Source organism: Brachyhypopomus gauderio, chromosome 18, assembly GCF_052324685.1.
Source record: "Brachyhypopomus gauderio isolate BG-103 chromosome 18, BGAUD_0.2, whole genome shotgun sequence".
In the NCBI taxonomy this organism is placed as follows: Eukaryota; Metazoa; Chordata; class Actinopteri; order Gymnotiformes; family Hypopomidae; genus Brachyhypopomus; species Brachyhypopomus gauderio.
In genome coordinates, this window is record NC_135228.1 from 19,151,279 (window position 1) to 19,172,626 (window position 21,348).

A 21,348-nucleotide genomic window follows, 5' to 3' on the forward strand; every position below is an offset into this window, starting at 1 on the left:
AGACAGGACTACAGTTAAAGCTTAGGGGCTTTGGATAAGTATAAATCATAGCTCATTATGGTATCTTTTGCTACCATTCCTTTCCTGGTAAAATAAAGTAGACCATGCCATTTGCTTGACAGGTCTTACAGTCAACAAAAAGAAAATGCAGACAACATTCATCCATAAAAGATGAAAACATACACATGGTTGTAGCCTAGTGAATAAAGCATCAGGTCATAGTTGGGTGGACATGGTTTAGCGGAGGAGATTCCTGTGTGCTAGATAGATCATTACCTCAGTGTGTTACTAATTCACAACCAAAGCATTATAGAATAACCTCACAATAACAATATTTGATTTTGCAGTGCTCAGTGTTAATGACAATGAAAGAAAGAAAAGATTCACATAAAGCAAATGAACACTAATTCTCATCTCCCCTCATGAAGATACCAGCTTCCATCTGCCCTACTTTAGACATAAAGAGTTCCATAATTTATACTTCATAACAGTATCAAATACTTACAGGCCTCAGAGCTATTCATACAGGTAATAACCACACAGTTAGACATTCTTAGACATTAAATACCGGAAGGGTCAGAAGCACTGGGAAAATCTCTGTCAAGTGTTAAGAAAAGTTTCTTCCTTCTTGAGTTCAAAAAGGCCTGACATTTTCAAAATAATCTCTCTAATAATAATCTCTCATGCTTCATCTGCACCTCCATCTCTGACTCATGTGTGACCTTTCAGTCAATGGCTTTATTTGCTCTGCTGTGCAATAAAATTATTATAAAAGGCCATAATAACTTTTAATGCCTCCTTCCTTTCAACAGCTGTTTATACTCCCTTAACAATAACTACAGCCAAACACTTTCTGTAGTTGTTAAGTAGTGCCTCATAATGACATGGATGAATTTTGGCGCATTCCTAGAAAACCTACTTCAGTTCATTGACATTTGTAAGCCTCCAGATATGAACTGTGCATTTCAGCTCTTGACACCTTACATAACGGTGGGGTCTACACCTGGACGTTAAATAGGTCATTCTGAAAACGTAAGTTTGTTTTTTCTTCAAACATTGTGAGATACATTTGCTTGTGTGCCTTGAGTTGCTGTCTTGCTGCATGACCCTAACTGCTCTTTGGTATCAGTTCAAGGACAGATGACCTGAAATTCTCATGAGGAATTCTCTCGCACACATCAGAATTCATTGTTCCCTTGCTGACAGCAGTAAAGGCATTGGTCATCTAGTCTGGAAAGAACTTTTATCTCAAGTTAATGAAGAGTTTGTTTCTTGTGCAAATTGTGTTATTGACAATGCCAGAGTCACGTTAGTGGAAAAGGTACATCAGCACTTAAATGGTAAAGCAAATGGTTCTATCTGGATTATTTTTATGGATTTTCTGCAGATTGTAATACAGATAAGCCTCATCTTCCCATAAAGCCCCTGTGCAATCTGAACATCAATACTAACCTGGAGTTTTGGATAGATTATTCCTGAATGAATGGACTCAGCAGGCCTATATTAAAAATATGTTATCTGACTACCTTGTCCTGAATATTGGGGTACCTCAAGTTCTGATTGGTCCCCTTTGCTGTTAAATTTAAATAAGGTGCGCTGTAATAGCAGTGATATCTCTTACATCGAATATGCAGGCAATATAGCTCTTATTTCCTGCCAGTAAGACGCAGCAAGCCCTTCTTACTGGAATACAAAAGCAGTCTTGTCTCCAGCTTAGATGATGGATCTTGAGGTCAGTAACAGTAAAAAGCTGCACATTTGAGACCAGGAGAAATGAAACTGCTCTGATACTGCATAACGCCAGTCAACATAAACGCTCAGAAAGTAAAGCAGCTGCCTAATTTCAAATATCTGGGGACAATAATTGATAACAAGCTCATGTTCCAGGACCATATGGATCACATCTATGAGAAAGCAATGCTTACTTACATTCTGTGCTGCGTTAATTAGTTTATGGTGTGGCGTGCATTGTAGTTTTTATATGGGGAATGGATAACTTATGTGCATTGTTTATATATACATCTGGGTAGACTGACAAATGTTTTCCATCACACTGATGTTCGCCATGTTATTTAATTGGACATCACACAGATATGTTTGACTCAAGCCAGGTCTTAGCAACACATGCAACTATGAGTCTAACTAGGAGTTATAACCTCATTTCAGCAATCAATCTGCTCTGTGCGCTCCACACACTACATAAGTTGCTGATATACTAGGCTATGAGAATAACACCTCTCTGCCCTCCCTCAACAGAGAAATGTGTGATTCTTACAGAATCACATAGAATAGATGCAGCATTGTGGATGAAATCTGATGACCCAACTTCTGATAGATTTCAAAATGCCATTAAATCAAACAACAGCATAAATCATGAACAAAAACTGCAATATAATGAATTATATTATGTAGGTAGGTGTCTGGATTTTGAATGAATATCATTCCTGCTGTGAAGCATACTGAGCTTTCTATGGCATCATCAATTATGGACCTACCTAGTGATATCTAGTGGAAGAAAAGTCTGTACTCGAATTATAGCTAGAGTTTTTAGTGAACTATAATACAACACATATTATTGTTTATCAATGACTATCATTACCTATCAATAGCAGCAATAGGATTATGGAAAGCTGAGTGTATAACTAATTGATGTACAGCTTTCCTGCAGTAGGACAGTTGTTGAGAAACATGCCATTTATAGAATCATCTCTAGAATAATACATTTACTATTAAGTGACAGGTAGTGAGAGGTGGCATACATTTTGCAGCCAAGTGTCATTTAATGATGAAGTAAGAGCTTTATATACAAAGGACCTAGATGACGCCAGTGTCTGCCTAGCACAGTCAGCATTCTGCGCAAGAATCCACATCACCCTGAATCACTACATTCTGTTTAAGATTACACCTGCACATGGTTATTGTTTGGTGATGGAGAATAGCTACATTTGTATTATGAAGAGTCAGCTGTGTCAAAAATGAACCCCGAGGCTGTAGCTTGTTAATATAAGGAACATATGAGATGTTTAGCTGTGACAGTGTGCACAAAGAGATCTATAGATCTCCTCCTGCTTTGATCCTGTGAAGGTTATGAACTTTTCTTCATGAACATATCATGAACCCACAATCATGAACATATGTAGAATAACCAGGAGATTGTTAACATGACAGTTATACAGAGATATACAATATTACACAGACGGACACATATACACGCATATGTGTCTTGAATACTGCATTAGCCGTTTTTGTAGGAATATTCATATTTATAGACCCAGTTAACATCTTCCACTCCTCCTTTCCAGCTTCATCTCAGCATGACATCTGAGCCAATTAAAAATAACGAGCTCTTTTGTTCATTACATGTTAGTTCAAATGGTAAATGTTTAAAATAACAAAAATTACAATGAGGTCTTGGTCTTGTCACAGCATGCACCATCATATGTGGGTTTGTTGTGATGTTAATTTGTCTGTATTCACCACTAACATGGTGGTTTTAGAACAATGAAACATGCTGACCTGACTATTATCTTTGTCTTGGTAAAATGCTCTGGAAATCATGCTATTATGGGGAAAATGTACATTTTGGGGAGGAAAAATATATAGCATGATATAGCAAATTGATATATACAGTACAGGCCAAAGGTTTGGACACACCTCCTCATTAAATGTGTTTTTTTCATGACTATTTACATTGTAGATTCTCACTGAAGTCATCAAAAATATGAATGAACACATGTATGAGTTATGTGCTTAACAAAAAAGGTGAAATAACTGAAAACATGTTTTATATTCTAGTTTCTTCAAAATAGCCACCCTTTGCTCTGATTACTGCTTTGCACACTCAAGGCATTCTCTCTCTAAGGCAAACCTGAAAACCATTTCAGGTGACTACCTCTTGAAGCTCATTTCACCTTTTTTTAAGTACATAACTCCACATGTGTTCATTCATAGTTTTGATGCCTTCATGCCTCTCTTTCTCTCTCTCTCTCTCTCTCTCTCTCTCTCATATATATATATATATATATATATATATATATATATATATATATATATATATATACACACACCACTTAGAACCAAAAGAACTTTCATTTAGAAAAAGCATTAAGTGTTGAAGTACATTAAGCCATATTGAGACTATTTGAGAGAAAAATGAATTCCAGCACTTCAATACTAGAGTTGTGGTGATTTTCCTGTCACTCCTGCCCCTTCTAACACATTTGTAGTATTGTCGTATGTACCATCGGGAATACAGAAAAGGAGCATCTCTTGAAAATACAGAATAACAATGTAAAAGGAAGATTGTGGATGAAGGCATAAACCAACATCCATGGCAACATACTGTAGACCATGCATACAATAGTTGATAATTGAATACATTTATGTACTATGTGTTGGTAAATAGCAATCTACAGGCTGTTCATTTGAAATAATTTAAATCTGTGAATATGCTTATGATGAGACCAAATGCATTAAACCACTCTATAAAGGATTGGAATTATCCCTTTTCTTGCTTGTCTGGTAAGTGGAGGTTGTTAACGGAAGTGTCCGGATTTAACAAGTACATGTGAAAAAGTGACGCATGAATGATGTATATTTTGCAGGCCAGTCATTAGAACAATGCACCTCACTGGCCTCTATGCATGTATCGGGACTATATCTGATGGTATATCTACAGTAAAAAAGGATAAAAAAGAAAAACAATGAATACAAAATTCCTACTGTTAATGGCAGTGGGGGTGGGGACTGTTTATAGACTAGAATGAGGCCTTATGCATACATTTTTAAAAGATTTTAATTAAATGGAATTCCTAAATTGGAACAAACAATTGAATCATGGCTGATCCAATATTTCAATTGATAAGAAAACCTAAAACATTCTTCACAAAGCACGAATAATATTCATTAATGGAAACAATCTAATCTAGAGAAAGATGACAAGAGTCAGATGTTGATTTATAAAAGGTAGGAGTGCTGTGCTGCTAATCTGATTTACATGCTTGACCGTGGAGCCCTCCACACTGTATGTAACATACATATCGCACATATCGCGCCTTATGACATCCCTAGTGAGCGATACATAATCCTACATTGACCTAAGGGTCGTAACAATCAGGCACTTTTCATATGCTTGATAAAGATATTAGTCCTAAGATCTAATTAAAATATTTTATCCTCCCATGAAACTAATGGAAGATTGAATGTTGTATCTGAGAGAACTCTGTTTATATTGAAGGACTAATTTTTGTGCCCAACATTATTTCTGATGATAGGGGTTTTACCAAAACATGTATTTTATCACTGGTAGTCAGACTTTAGAACATTTAATTACAACCTAATTATTGTTAATGGTGCACATGTGCAGATGTACATGTTTCCAATCCTTGATTATTCTACTGATTATTATTTTTTTGAGGTTCTGCTTTGATCAACCCTATTACTATTATTATGGATATATGATGTTCATAGGCGGTTCAGCAAAGTAAGTACTACTCAAGTTTAACTCTAGATGGCAGTGTTCCCTTTACATAAGAGGCCATGCCTTCATTCAGTGATCTAATTAGATGACTTGTTCTGCATATGTGTCCAAATGTGCCATTCATGTAAATACATGAACTCTATTATTAGAGGCTTTGTATTATCACATTACATTGACATATTTATATAGAGTTCAAAATTGCAGATGTTTTAGTCAGAGTTTTCTAAAAAACAGGATGTTTCAGACAGAGGTTCATCTGCACAAATAGGAAAAAATCAGAATACATATAAAGTCTGTATAAAATTCACAACAGTCCTTATCCTTTTCTGGCTTTAATTATTTGTAGTATCGATGTAGCATGCAAGTAACCTCGGTGCAGTGGCTGACATCCATGCCTGTACCATGCGTTAACACTGCCAGAGGTGTAGGATTCCTGACGAGCTCTGATCAGTGTCATCAAGCTATTTATGGCCCCTGTGAAACACAAGGTCAGCTGTACTGATCATCCTGAATGGTTTCGGTCAGCGTGAGTGCACTCAGACTTCTAAGACTTAAGAGCAATAAAACCTCTTTGAAAACTATGGAACTTCAAAGCTTTATCAGTTATGGCTGTGGTTAAATAACTAAGCTGAGGTGGCATGTGTAGCAACATCATAATTAGGACACAAAGCAGCATGGTAAATGTCATTTACCTCTGCAACAGGGTCAAACGATCAAAACCCTCGAAACAAGCTATCCAGACATGTTAAGAGTGGACATTTCAGTGTCATGCACAAGTCACTTTCACCAGAAGTTTAAGAATAAGCAAACATCAAACATTGCTTTCCCAAAACAACTGAACCGAAACGGTTAACTGAGCTGAAAATATAAACTTTTGTAGATAAGTGTTTGAAGCGACATCCTTGCTGTCGATATCGAGGTGTGCATAAGAATAAATGAAAGTTTGTAGACAAATATGTGAAAACAATTTATTTATTTGTGACAGGTTTTCGTGAAAACCTCTCTACAGTGGAACTAGTTCATTTTTGTCACAACTAGAATGAATGTTTATCACAATTGAATGTCACTGCACATAACACTATATTAGCAAACAAGAAAACGGCCATTTATCATGTTCTGGACATATTCCAAGTAATAAATAGATCAAAGTAATTTGTAAAATTATTTTCAACTGTTGGTCATTCAACATTTGGACAAAGAAATATAAGCAACTTGAAATACAACAGTAATATCAGACTGATTACCGGGTATACACCACTGAAACATACATCTGAAGGCTGTTTTCATTGCACTTTGCCCCCGAGGGTCTCAAGACTCCATAAACATCTGTTTACATGGCAGGAACAGACAGTATAATACCTCATGTTTTCTGTGGAGCACTACCGATGGAATGATCAACTGTAATATGAAGTAACCTTACTACTTTCATCATTTCATTGAATTATTTGAAAGAATCCAGTTTATTATAAAGAACGCAGATTGTGTAGTAGTCCATCATACACCACAGCCAGTACTCTTGCACAACACTAACTGCATGCAGAACACTGCCCAAGTCACAGGAACCTGGTGGACTCCGTGCTGACACTGATTTCAAACTAAACGTCCATCCTGCTGTTTCTTCATGCGCGTGTTGGCCCTTCTCCGTAGCCGGACGGAGGCGCTCGGCTCATAAAGGAAGAACTGTGCACTAGTGCACAAACGCTGGCTGAGGTACACGGCTCATAGGTCCATTTAAAGTCCACTTTCAACTGCACGCCCGAGGAGAACAGCTTGGCTGCTTGTCTTTGTGCTTTCGGGTTCATTTATCACTCAGCCCATCTCCCTGCCTGGCAGGCGGGACCATGCCTCGCTGGCCAGCTACACACAGCCCTGCAGACAAATCAACAAGGCCATCCAGGCTGTTACCACAGCACAGAGCTCCACACGTACAGCTACAAAGAAAGTTGGGACAATTGTGGCCTACACTGAGATTGTGCTTAAGTGTACTTCAAAGATGATGCACACTTCAAAACGTGGCTTTGCCACATGAAGCCATAAAGCACATGAGCACGCTTCCTCCAATGAGATCCGGACTTCACACATACTTAGAATAAGTGCCAACCAGTGCTGCTTATTACTAGTAATACTGGATTGTTATACAGCTAGTTTTCTAAAGGAAGGAATTGTGGCCCTTGGTTAACAGCTAGCTGCACAGCTAAAAAAAACATGCTAATTAAAATATGCTTTGAATTGCATAAGCCAATTATATTGCATTTTTGATCAATTACATTAGAACGAAAACATAGAAAGAATGCATAGCTGATAGAGTTTAATCGGTTTACCCCTTCACACAGTACTTACACATTCAGTCGTCCATATCAATGAACTGCTGGTACTATGAAAGGCTGATTACCAGTGACTGTCAAATTCTCTCTGATTCTCATAAAGTAAACCAGCACTGTGTGTAAAGAGTTAAAACACATTCAAGCTTTGCAGAGATTTCCATCTTTAGGCCGGGACCCTGCTGTGAACACTCCAATGATTCGCTCTTCATAATCAGCACTTTCTTTTCTTGGGAGTCTTTTGTTTGTTTTGTCTAGGCACTCAGGATGTTTACTCATAAGATTTTACATACCAGTTATACTTGCTACTGTTGAGTTCAACAGAACAGCTGTACAAGAAGAAGGCCACTTTAACTTACATTTGAAATCAAATCTACTACAGCCCTATTATTAAGAGCAGAATGGTGAGCCATTACTGCCGTTTTTTTGTTGTTGAAAAAGCCACAACGCAGTGGGAGAAGTGGTCAAGGCCTCCTCCCGAGCTAGCTGGACGCTGGATATGATTTAGTGTTCACCAGAGAGGCTAGCTGTGAGCAATGCACAAATAATGCACGCCAAGCCAGACGTGCTTCATGGTTGGAGGTTTTATGCACACCTTCCCTTGTGCCACTTCCAAGAGTGACTTGATGCTTTCGATACACCTCAGTGAGGATCACATTCTTTGTCCTTTAAAGGAGTGGAAACGGTGCCATCCCCTTTATCGGACACGCGGATCCCAAATCGACTTAAGAGATGCCGAGACTTGAAGACTAACCCCACGAGTAGCAGACCAATGTTTTCTGTGCCTTTTTTAATTATTATTTTACATCAAGGTAACAATTACTAATGCATATGCTATGGCTTTAATTCTAATATCAAGATAAATGGCTGGGTCATGATTAATTCCCTTACCAATCACAGGTTAATATCTAAGCTCTGAACAGTCAGGTACCAAGTAGACGATCAGCATTGCATGGGGTGAATGGAAAAATATACATGTACTCAAAAGAATGTCGGGATCTTGAAGATACTCACTTCATACAGTGTTTGTATCAGATGTGTCTGCGAGCACAGTCGAAGATTCGTTTGGGTTCAGTGTATGAAGACTCTCATCATCACGCCTTTTTTCATTTTTTCTTTTTTTCCCACATGGCTTCATTCTGCTACTGCAACAAGAAAGTATGAAAATATGCTTCATTATTTTTATTTGCACACTTCATGAATCACCCTCACTGTACAAATCACCTTATTAACAACCACGAACTTTCAAAGCCTCTTCCACACCTGTGATTAGCACTTGTTGACTGGCTCAGTCTTACTATCTGATAAATACACAGTGGTTTCACACCAGCCCCTTTTCAGAGTGATTAGTGTGATAAAATTATTTGTGTACGATACAGCAGTAACGTTATGACTTGTCGTATAGGGAGGACACATTTTTCCATAACAAAACGATCCAGCCACAGCACTAGATTGCCTCATAAACAGCACTTTGTGATCTGATTACATACCAGTGAGTGGTGCCCACACCTTTAAACCCACTGGAATGTGGACAAGGAAGTGTGCAGAGAAGGTGGTTTGGAAAAAAAAAATCAATTTTACAGTTTAAGCAAACCAAAGCACACACAATCACTGGAAATAAGTTGGGGTCCATCACTTACTGTACACAGATGAATATGAAGACAATGACGAGAAGAAGAAAGACCAGTCCGGCTACAACACCAGCAATCACTATGTGTTCACGCTCAATCTTCAGCCAACCAAGGTGTAGATATTCACATCTTGAGCCAATATATCCACTATCACATCTGTGTGAAAACCAGATAATTCAACATCACAGAAGAGAAGAGGAACCCAGAAGAAAATCAGCACTGTTCTATGGGGAAGGGAAGAATTATGAAAAAGCAACATGGTGTATGGTTAGACTATCACATCAAATAATACAACAGGCTTTAGTAGAGCCCTGATAAACTGATCAAGTGGTCAGGCGAGACTTGCTTTTACCTTCTAACTAAAGCCAGCCCTGTTGGCGGGGACGAGACAGATCAAAACCTTACCTGCAGGCAGGAACGTTCAGCTCCAGCACGAAGTGACAGCTCCCATGAATGCAGAAGTGCTCGTACTCCTGAGGACACTTGGAAAAGTGGCCACTCTCACCGTGGATGTCCGTTTCCTCTGTACCAGACAGAAATAATCAAACACGCTGACGTGGGAGCAGCATTAGCTACACGCTCAACAGCACAGCTCACATCTGAATGTGCACGAATGCAAAGCCCAAAGATTTCTATTTCCACCCCTCTACAGCTTTAGCCAAGTAGAAACATGGAAAGATAATCAGAATCTTGCCTAATTTAATCAGATAATCAGAATAAGCAGATAATCAGAATCTTTGCCACTAGGTTTCACACTGAAAAGGCATCATGGCATGGCAGAAGTTGAGGTCAAATTAAAGAGTACCCTTTGTGTCTTTTTCAAAAAGGACTTTTTTGTGTGTCTTACTGCAGGACGCTAAAGGCTACTGCGGCGAAAAGGGTGAGACAGCCAACCAGCTGCATTTCAGCTGCCCTCTGAAACTCGAAGCCCCGATGCCTTCAGAATGATTACTAGTTGAATGGAACAGGGTTTGGTTACTACTCGCCAGCACATGTAACATGATATTCTTGCTTGGCATCAGGGGATTACCTCTCAATATTAGTGCTTTGAACTGGTCTTAACTGAGAATACATTACAATTCTAAAACATCTTTCAATTTTATCTGAGCGTACACAGCATTGTGTATAGACGTGTGTGAAATAAGTCCTTTCTTTCTGCCTGACGGGGGCCCTTCTTTAAAATCAAGTGGACTGTACAGGACATGAGCTGAATATGACCGCCCGTATTCTTGAACCACCCAAGAACATTTAAAACCTGAAACACACGGATAGTGCTGGATAATGAAACAAAGACACAACATTTTTGGCCATTATCTTTATCTAAATTCCTTGTGAATTCTCAGTGTATTCAATAACAGCTGACAGCATGTACACAATAGAGATATTGTTTTGCCTTAAACTTGTTTTATTGGTTCAAGGCAGATGATTGGACATGAAAGCACGGGGAGATGCCAAATTATTTACCTGAGCAGTTGTTGCTGTCGTCATGGGGACCGCAGGACACAGTTGTATTTGCTGTGTCTTTTGTGGCATTCCATTGAGCCTGTGAATATTTGCATAGGGCCACAACTACAGGCAGAAAACAAACAAATCACAGGTGCCACCATGCACACAAATACATGCAAACAATGACGCATCTATTATCTTAATATGAATAAAACTCCATAATGTCCAGAACTATCTATGTGGGGCCTTGTCACGTGCTTTTATGACTATTCCTGACCCAAGATTGGATTCCAACACACATCCAGCTCTCTGGATAACAAAAAAAAACCCAACACCTGAAATGTAACAGCTGAAGTAAGAAAAAGCCAGAAAATTCCCAAAGAAGACGCTCAACATTCTCACAAGCATTACTCTCATGCCTAACCACTCCTTCCACTGTCCATATGCAAAAAATAGCAGAGACTTCCCAATGCATACTTCACAAGTGCATGTTGTAGATGGTCCTTCCTTCCTAAAAAGATAACTTTTCGTCCTTTAATCTCGCTGTAAGAGGCTGTGCGGTTCTTACCTGTAAATACCCACAACATTAACTCGTGTGTCTTATCCATCTGTGACTTGCTACGGTTCCAGATCAGTAGTAGTTCATGGTGGAGGTCATCTCTTCACAGTCTTCACACTGCGGTTCGGTTCTGCCGTCGTTATCAGCATCCACAATGTCGCATATATTTGTTTGCACCAACAACTCGTCCTCGTGTGCGTAGTTACACATTACACGGTACACTTGTTTTCCTTAGTTTAGTTAGTCTGTGTTTCAGCATGCCAGTTTCAGGTTGGTTTACCGATTCAAGGGGGCGGTGCCGGTTTATATCCGCCTACCCGAAAACGAAGCCGGTACTGACTTATTAATAACTGTAACAACAACGCCCGGAACCGCAACAACATCGCTAATGAACTCCTTAAGTAACACAGAAGCGAACACAGTCGCAGTTGTAGGAGTTTCACTTCATCTGGCATTACAGTAAAACCACAGCACTGTTCTACTACAAAACACACACGTTTAATGAAGTTCTAAGTCACTGCATACACATGAGCACAATAGTTCATTCGTGTTACCTCACAAATATAAATTGTGTGGGTTGGCCAGCCGAACACACATCATTCCCCACGACACTGATGTGAGGCTGGAACAGGCCTGGAGTGATGGAGGCCACCACACACAACGAGGCCTTCAGCCTGTGCCCCAGGTTAGCACTGACCACAGTACTCAACCCGGTGGGAACACAAACTCAGACTTATTACGTTAACCTACGGATTATCAGTAAATTATGTAATTATGTAGACACGCCTTCACTATCATTTAACCGCGCAAAAAATTTAATCTCAAATTGTTTGGTATAAATTAGTCGGTAACACAACACCAAATCATGCATTAAAATAATTGAGATGTGTGACAATGTCCATGTATTTCCAACAGTAAAACGATTAGGTAATATTCTTGCCAAGTGTCGAAGTGTTTGCATATTAACCTTGAATATATAAATATCATAACACCCAAAATAACGTAAGTGAAACAACTATTCGTCGTGAGGGAGAATAATTCAGTATGTGAACATTGCCACCTAGTGGACAAACCTATTTTCATTTAAATAAAAACATTCAAAATGAACAATGCGTTATTTTACAAGCATAAAGCAGCAAACGATGTGTATGAAAGTGATTATTATTTTTTATATAACCCGCAGTTCACATGAGATGAGGAATTAAATTGCTTTGCTGAGCACCAATTAATGCTCCAGACAGCGAGTCCTCTACGTGGGACCACGCAGCAGCCACGATCATGTTTAATAGATTTAGTACAGAATCTCTGAAACAGCCTCCAGCCATTATATTATATAATATTATATATAATATAATATAATATAAGACTCCAGCCATTATATTATATAATATTATATATAATATAATATAATATATTATATATTATCAGTATAATGGCCGTATCATAACGTGAATCATCATTGGAAAAATACTTTTCTAATTTAATTCATTTATTTAATGAATTAATTGACGAAAAGGAGACTCACTTTAATGTTAACATTCAGTACTTATTTTTATAACATTTATTTTAGTTCCTGGTTTAGATTTTATTTTTACACTTTTGTAAAAGTGAACTCCATTTGTAATGTACTTATTTCAATTGTGTTTAATTATATTTTCTATTTAAATAGCTTTGTTTATGTATGTAAGCCCCTTCTTTTCTTTCTGAAACGACAGATCTCAGGATATAGTATATATAAGCTTTGTTATTTAATTTGGTTATGCAAAATACTTTGCCACTGTATATGAAAAGTGCAAATATAAATACAGTTGCATTGCTCTCCGTGATTTGAAAGCCTGTCATTTTGAATTGAGCATTTCTAACACCTTTACTGAACTTTTACCATGGATATATATAAACATAAGGCATAGTTTATAAAACATCACAGAACAAGAATATCTTAAAACTTGCAGATACTCATGCAGTCCTGACAGCTGTCTATTTTCAGTAATTACATATGGTCATTTTACTAAAATAGCAATTCCCCCGAGTCCAATCCACATTCTGAAGGCTAATTTTAGACAGCATTAATGTTCTCACCATACTGTCGAATTATCGGGCGTTCTGAATTCAGTTAAACATATGCTAACATTTTAATATACTGTACGTTAAACAGCTTGTTAAAAAGTGAATTCTCATATTGAGTGCATTCAAAACATCGTGTTTTAGCAGTTTGTATAGGTTTATGATGTTTCAATAGCTTTCCGCTCCAATTAGACAAACATTTGGACAGTAACCCCAACGTGTGGGACAATGGTATGTTTTTAGGGTGCCTTTGTTGGTTCTTAAAGAGGTTATTTGAAGCTAGGAATACTTTAATAATATACATTAACATGATATCCATTATGAATAACACTGATTGATACCCTGATAGCTCTGTGTAGTTCATGTGTTATCTAGATAGTAATTTAATATATAGCAGACTTTACATTAATTCATTTTTTATTCATTTGCCTAATGTTGCCCTTTCTGTTTTTAGAAACAGAACTAAAAAAACTATTAGTCTGCCATTGAACCGTGCTGAATGTGCCTGGATCAGTTAATTTTGTGTAAATGAATAATAAATAAATGTTAATCTTGAAGTAACATTATAACACCTTTCAGGACAGCAGGAAAACCAAGACGAAGGAGGGCAGAGCCAAACGTGCCCAGAGGGCGTGGTCCAACGTCTTCTCCATGTTTGGAGGATTTGAGCAGACTCACATCCAGGAATTCAAAGAGGGAACACCTGCACTTCATCAAAATGCCACAAAACAAGTATGAGAATCCAACCAACCTATCTACTTCTCAAACATACTTTTTGAATACAGGCATTTATGCTTATTGATCAAAACAGGGATGGTTTTATTGACAAGGAGGACCTTAAAGACACGCATGCATTTCATTCCTTTAAGATGTTTGATCCTAATGCAAAGGGATTCATACATAAAGATGAGTATGTGTTCATGACCGAGTTGGCAACATAAACTTGTCACAATTTAGCAACATGAAACTGAAATTTCATCAACGCTATTTTTTTCAATTCCAGAATGCAACACACCCTGACACAAGCGGACAAGTTGAGTGCATAAGAGGTGAGAAATATCAGAGTACGAATATGTAAATGTGCCGACGCACAACCTTCACAGACACGGCGGACTTCTCGTTTTAATCAAAAGGTACGTCAGATGTTTCAGTCCTCGATCATCGACTCAGCAGGACACCTGGACTACAAATCTCTGTTACATAATCACACACGGAGAGGAAAAGGAGGAATGATGAACCCGTCAACAGGGATCAGCTTATGGCTGTTGGTAATGCCGACTCATGGTGTCATCGTCTAATAGAATTCAGCGGTGTGCCACATTTTTTCACTTTCTTCCTTGAAATGAGGAATTTGTTTCTTCCTTCAGTTCAGCCTCCTGAAAACAAGGTTTTGTGGATGGAAGAGAACACCAAGTGCATATGACCATGAAAGGGTTAGCTGAAGCTGTAATTGGAATCATAAAATCTTTAAAAATACAACTAATACATCAGACCGTGATACATCAGACCATGAGACATCAGACCATGAATGTTGTTCATCATGCACTTCAGTAACACATTACAGGAACTCATCATTTTATTGGGTAACAGTAGAAATTAAATTATTTAAATTGTATAATAAATATAGTACACTTCGTCAAACATATTTTTACTTCTGATTAAGGTACAATTAACTGATTTTTATCATTTTCACAAAATATATACATCCAAAGGAATGTGGGATTTAAGCATTGTTGTTAATGCCTTTCAGTATTAAAAAAAGATCATTTGTGACCAAAAATGTAAACACATTCGCCTTAGGTTAATGTTCTTTGGCAAAAATTTGAAACCTTCAGTACTAATGTCCCTCAGACATGACAGCAGCAGATGAGGCAGCCCACACATTTCTGATCAGGTCTCGTATGCACACACTGTCAGCAAACAGCAGCACGGGCTTGCTGCAGAACGTAGAAGGCCAGAGACAGCCCGGGCATCTGGAGATGTTCTCCGGGAGGCACGTGTGCTCCGCTGAGCGGAGGGAGTGTTCGCTCGTCCAGCATCTTCAGCGGTGCTCCGTTCAGCTCCACAACCCTGGAGATTCAAATCAGGGTCATACTAGGTCAACCAAACGCTGTGCAGGAATAATTCGATGGTGGATGGAGTGAAGTAAACGTTACCTGGAGTAGAGTCCCTCCTCCCCTGGCTCTGCTGACTGGAGCACGAAAGCCTCGGCGCTGCTGTTGGAGATGCAGGCTGGTAAACCTATGCCGATTGGACGTTTGCTCAGGTTTAGGGCGAAGAGGGTGACGGCTCCTTGTCTATAACTTGAACTAAGGAGACAAGTGTCACAAACTCACATGTACACTGATTCTCAGGAGCACCTAGTACAGGTTAATATGCAGTACCTGTTCCTGTTGGTGCAGTGAAGATACACACGCAACAGCTGCTGTGGCACTGAAGTCCAGAGAACTTCTATCTTCAGCACTTCAGGGCCTACAAGCCTCTTATACAGTACTGACAGCCAGTAGTCCTGCCATGAAGACTCAGGGTGAGTGTGTGGATAAGATTATCATTGGATTTTATTGCATGAGGTTAGGGTTTGGGTTTATTTACAAGAAACACTTTGAACATTACACTTTGGATATGTAAATATTCTGACAGCAGGCAGAATATGATCTAATATACAAACTTAATCAGACGTATTAGATCCTATTTCAAACAACCAGCAGGTATTCATATTTTTTAGATTCTATATAGGGCTTAGTCAGTCTTGACTAACGCATAACATACCGGAAGTGGATCAAGATTATTATCCACCAGATGATATGAACCAGAACCAATTAACACTTGTCTCATGACCACATTCAGACCCAGCTGTGCAGCAAGTCCAAGTTTGTCCAGCCACCTTCAACAAAAAAACATGTTTCAGAAAGCACTTTTCCATGTCAGCTGCTGTCTTCAACCACAACGTTAATTTAAAAGAAAACATTATAAATGATAAGACCTTGAGGAAATGTCAGAGTAAGTGCAGAAACTCATTAGAGCATAAACTCACATAAATCCAGCAACAAATGTGTCCGAGAGACCTGCGGCACCCCCACCGTATGCCGAGCTTGTTTCTCCAAGCCAGACTTTCTTCTCAGGAGACACAGAACGCACAACCTGCACAAATAGAAATATAGAAGTAAATAATACAACCACGGTCACCATAAAGCAAGCTGTTATGTTTGAAGTAAAGTGATTTTACAGAATCTGTGAGAATGGGTTAAGCAGAGGTGTCAAATTCCAGGTTCAGAAAGTAAGTGTCCTCACCAGGATGAGGACTTTTACTTTCTGAACCTGGAATTGACACCTCTGGCGGGTTAAGAAAGCACAGTGGAGTCTTGAGGCAACTGAACAATGACCATTTTGCTTGTGGATGTGTAATTCAGCAAACTTAAAAAAAAACCTTGGGGTTAAATATAGAGAATGTCAACACAGGTTCATGCACATGTGTTCCTGCACAGCAGAATTAAAGGGTGAGGGATTGATTGTACATAATACTGTCCAGTTACTTATAGACAACAACTGCAAACTGCGTTACAGCCATGGGCGTCCTAATCAACTACGTAAGATATGGTTAAAGTGACAAAGTCAATAGGCTTTTACCTCAAGGACCTCGTTAGTTTTGACAGCCAGTGTATCAAGCACTTGAGGATCTAGGAAATCCTTCAAAGTTGCATCTCTACCATTGACATAATAACTAATAATCAAGAAAGAAACCAACAATTATAGCATATAATATAAAATACAATGCAGCAGGTTACTCATAGATAAACTGACTAGGGTTGGAGTTGAGATCATTATAGAACTATTATAGGCTATAGTACAGAATAGAGGCAGCATGTATAATGGTGTATAAGACCAAGCCCAGGTGTTGCTTGCTCATTCAGCAGGCATGCACGAGGCGTGCCGTTTGTAGCATGCATGTGCACTGAAGGTTATGCACATACTGGTGCCAGGTAGTTGCATCAATGGCATCAGCTGCAGTCTCTAAAAACCTATTAAAAAACAACAACATACAAATAACAATCTTACAGGTGAGTAACCGGTTAACGTCGTACATTCCAACAATCTGGAACGTGCAGATTTTACACACTTCGTAAAATGAAGCCATTTATATCTGTTTTGACCAACTGATGAGCCTCGTACTCTGTGAGTATATCTTTGCGGTGTTCTCGTAGCTGACCCACATCTGGTCCATAGAGCCCTGCTGAGTGGTAGAGTTTAGATTCCTGCAGGATGCTCCGCAGGTGGAGGAAATCCTGACCTAGCTGGTGGCCGTCGACTCTGATCCCTGCCTTCTTCTCATAGCTATTGGGCTCTGGAGAAAAAAAAATAGTTGTAGAGCAATATCAGGCTCTAATATCAGCAGAACAGAGACAGCTCAGTTTTATCATTTTAGATGCTGGTACATTAATATGTCAGCAGTATCATCATATTCTGCTTATTTTTTATGCTTTTATGATTCCAGTAACAGCATCAGAGAGTCACTTTCATTTTCATATATAGCACCAGAGGTGGACATTCCAGGTTCAGAAAGTAAAAGTGCTCACCACAATTTTGCTCAGGCTTCCTGGATTGTGTTGATTCCACTAATTTTACCTGGCCTGCACTAATTAGAAAATCCAGCAAGCTTGAGTAAAATCCTGGGAAGGAGTTTTGCTCTCTGATCCTGGAATGTCCACCTCTGTAAAAGCACCAAATTAAACAATATCTAATGATCACAGTGTTCTTCAAAGTTCAGACGAAAAACAAAACACCCAAAGTCACACCGTTGCCCAGCTCCCAGGATATGATGTAACGTCTGGATTCACAGTAGTTCATTAGCATCTCGGCGTTCTGGCTGTCCCAGGTGTTCCCAGGTGTTCGGAGCAGTGCATTTAAACCAAAGATCAGGTCCAGTCCAGAGCAGTTTGCAAAGGAGTAGAGCAGGTCCACTGCGTCTTCTGCCACACCACGAAAACAAAACCTTTAAATTTGTCATTTGTTAACGTGACATCATTTACAATCACAGAACGGCCCTGTCAAAAGGAAGAAAACTGGATGATCTGTAGTGGGCTAAATCTGCACAGATTAGATTGTACTCGGTGGTGACAGGATTAACTTTCTTACCGGAGAACTTCACTTTCTTATATTTGTCCTGCAGCTCTTGCTGGTGTAGGAGTTGGGCTTGCAGTGCCCATTCTTGCTTCAGCTTATCTTCTAATAATGGAGGCAGCTCAGACGTGTCACATGAGTGCCCTATAAAAATTAAACGCATGTTTTCCAGACATGCTTCTATGTAGGTCAACATAAGGACAACATGTATATGCTAAAAACAGAATATGATTCTGGATTATAAGGAGTTACCCTCTCAAGATCAACTAACTAATTTGCAGTCCTTTCCTGTATGTGGACCATAGGTCCTGAGAGAAAAGGCGAAACAGTAGCGGTAAACATTCGGTATATTATATTCCGACTAGCGTAAATCAATTGATAGGACCCATAAGGATGCGCCTTGGTTGAACATTTTGACAAAGTAGGACCAACTGTCTAAACTTCAGTTCTGTCCCATACATCTTTGAGTGTTACACAGAAATCTGTGGCCACTAAATTCGGTCACCATTTCTCATGACTGACATCAGAATATGAAATCCCACTGTAGCGTTACGACACGGAAGTTAATCACTTATTGGCAGCTTCCGATTTGTTTGGTTACTGTAGTGAAGTACACAAAGTTTCCAGAGAGACAGGACATTTTGGACAGAGGTCCATCAGCTGTGACCTTCAATACAATTTTGAATCTCTCTCTCTATATATATTAAATGTGTGTGTATAATATATAGCTTCAACAAACCATTATACACTTGTAAGGAAATTCATATTGATCATATTTTACCATTATAAAACAAAATATTAAACATGTGATACCAAAATTACTGTGACTTTAATGCAAAATACAAAAATCACTTACATCACCCAAAAGTGGAACAAAAACAGGTTTAAAACAGGCCCACCACGAATAAGTCCATTACTAAGCCTGTGAAGCTGCCAATTGACTTCTGTATACTACTGCTTAATGTGCTGTGTCCAGTTACATTTGAGGTATAAAATGATGTTGATGCATTTATTATTTGTCTGGCCTGACACAATATAGACATACAACAAGCCTCTGAAATTGCCCTTCTGAATCATTTCACCTGTGCACACGATTACTCAATGTGCCACGTTTAGAGGTAGATTTGAGGTATGAGGTGATGTTGAGCCAGGCCCACATCAGGTTCCTCTAGTACGGAGTGACCTGTTCTTTATGATGCATGTTATTTCTCTGGCTTGCCATCAATAAGGCCTTCAGTAAGCCCATTTGAATCAATTCACCTATGCCCACTGCTCAATATGCCATGTTGCCAGCTGTGATGTATGTGGTGACTATGGACCTTGCCAAAATCAAATTCTCCTCACACAGCTTGATTCCTAATTGAAAATATCACATGTCTAGCTTGTGGTTATTAAACCCTAAAGCTGGAATTTCTTCTTCTGATTAATTTGTGTGCTATCACAGTATGCGTCATGTTCTCCGATTTTAGTTTTCACATCTAAAATCATCAAGAGTCTCTCTAAAAATAGGTTTCCCTATAGAGATGAAGACTAAAACATTTATGTACAAACGGCAAACAACTGGAATGAATTGGAATAAAACAATTTTACATTACATTTTTACGATGCTTTCTACATTCTCAATATCAGTATTGAAATAAAAAATAAACTTTAATCCCATGATCATTTTGTTCCCCCATCTCTGTAAAAGTGTGCAGCAAACACGCGTGGTGAACGCTCCCTTTTATGAATAAGGAACCAACGTCCCGAATAAGCTGCGAATATGTAGGCTAACCAAAGAATCGGAAGCGTCGACTGTGTAAATAAATGCGTCGAACATTAAATTTGTCCAGACGTGCATACATTTGTGTCTTAGTTAATTAGTTCGTGTGAGAGGATGACAATACCTGAAATTTTGATTTGATTGGTTCAACTCATTTATTATGAGGACATGGTGGGGTCTCCTATTCTGACTGCACGAGTCAATTACTGTGATCGTTTGTGTAAAATTACACACAAAATGTGTTCACTGTTAAACAGTGTAGGATACAGTTTTAAAAAAGCGTTTACCTTGATAACGAAGAGAATTCCTGCTATTGTTCCATGATAACAAATATTCGCTTTGTGGGCTGAATTTCATGAAATCTTGTGTAGTACCTCCGAAACGCAAAAACGCGGGACTCAAGGCGTTTGCGAGAGCTCTTAGTTTTGGTGACCTAGTGAAAAATGAGTCGTGTGTTGTTATTTCGCGATAGCAAACAAGGAACAAGTAGTCAAAGCAGGTACATACTAAACACATAACACCGAGTTTGCGTCGAAACTTGTGTGGCAGAAGCGGAGAGCGCCGTCAGGATCTGAAACACTCACCCGAGAAGGTGCATGAACTTCTCTTCAGCCACCAAACTCGCGTCTATAGTCACTGAGAGGAACCTTTCGCTCACCAGATTGTCCACACGGTGAACGTCAAAATCCAGGATCACTAAATCCTCCTTGTCCAACAGAGCCTGAACTGCACCTGTAAAAAGTGCTTGAAAGAGGAAATACCCAAATATCAACGAGGGATTCATGGCACCGGGTTGTTCCCGACTTATCTCAGCTGTAGACTACATCCGTATCGTCTTCGTCGTGGTTACTAAATGTGGCAAGGAAATAACGCTTTGAACTAAAATACACACATTGTTTGGTCGAAGGCACTTATTTCCTGTTGAGTGTATTTTGAGTTCGTGTCGGAGGGACGTAAGTCTACACAGG

The 21,348-nt window shown here is 38.9% G+C and overlaps 2 protein-coding genes and 1 pseudogene across 2 annotated transcripts; 1 reads left to right on the forward strand and 2 right to left on the reverse strand.

Moving 5' to 3' along the window:
* Window positions 1-6,433: 6,433 nt before the first annotated feature.
* btc (betacellulin, epidermal growth factor family member) lies at window positions 6,434-12,133 on the reverse strand. The gene is made up of 6 exons (XM_076980350.1): window positions 11,446-12,133; window positions 10,896-11,000; window positions 9,837-9,954; window positions 9,441-9,587; window positions 8,815-8,945; window positions 6,434-7,348 (listed from the first exon to the last, which is right to left on the reverse strand). Exons 1-5 carry the CDS (start codon window positions 11,483-11,485, stop codon window positions 8,816-8,818), a joined length of 540 nt encoding a protein of 179 aa, XP_076836465.1. The 5' UTR covers window positions 11,486-12,133; the 3' UTR covers window positions 6,434-7,348; window position 8,815.
* Window positions 12,078-14,733, forward strand: LOC143481533 (myosin light chain 5-like; annotated as a pseudogene).
* A 175-nt stretch (window positions 14,734-14,908) lies between these two features.
* hpse (heparanase) lies at window positions 14,909-21,327 on the reverse strand. The gene is made up of 12 exons (XM_076979425.1): window positions 20,965-21,327; window positions 20,668-20,813; window positions 18,634-18,762; window positions 18,294-18,467; window positions 17,671-17,842; window positions 17,472-17,519; window positions 17,128-17,221; window positions 16,535-16,641; window positions 16,270-16,384; window positions 15,885-16,009; window positions 15,657-15,809; window positions 14,909-15,570 (listed from the first exon to the last, which is right to left on the reverse strand). The coding sequence occupies exons 1-12, from the start codon at window positions 21,162-21,164 to the stop codon at window positions 15,414-15,416; spliced, it is 1,620 nt and encodes a 539-aa protein (XP_076835540.1). The 5' UTR covers window positions 21,165-21,327; the 3' UTR covers window positions 14,909-15,413.
* Window positions 21,328-21,348: the final 21 nt, after the last annotated feature.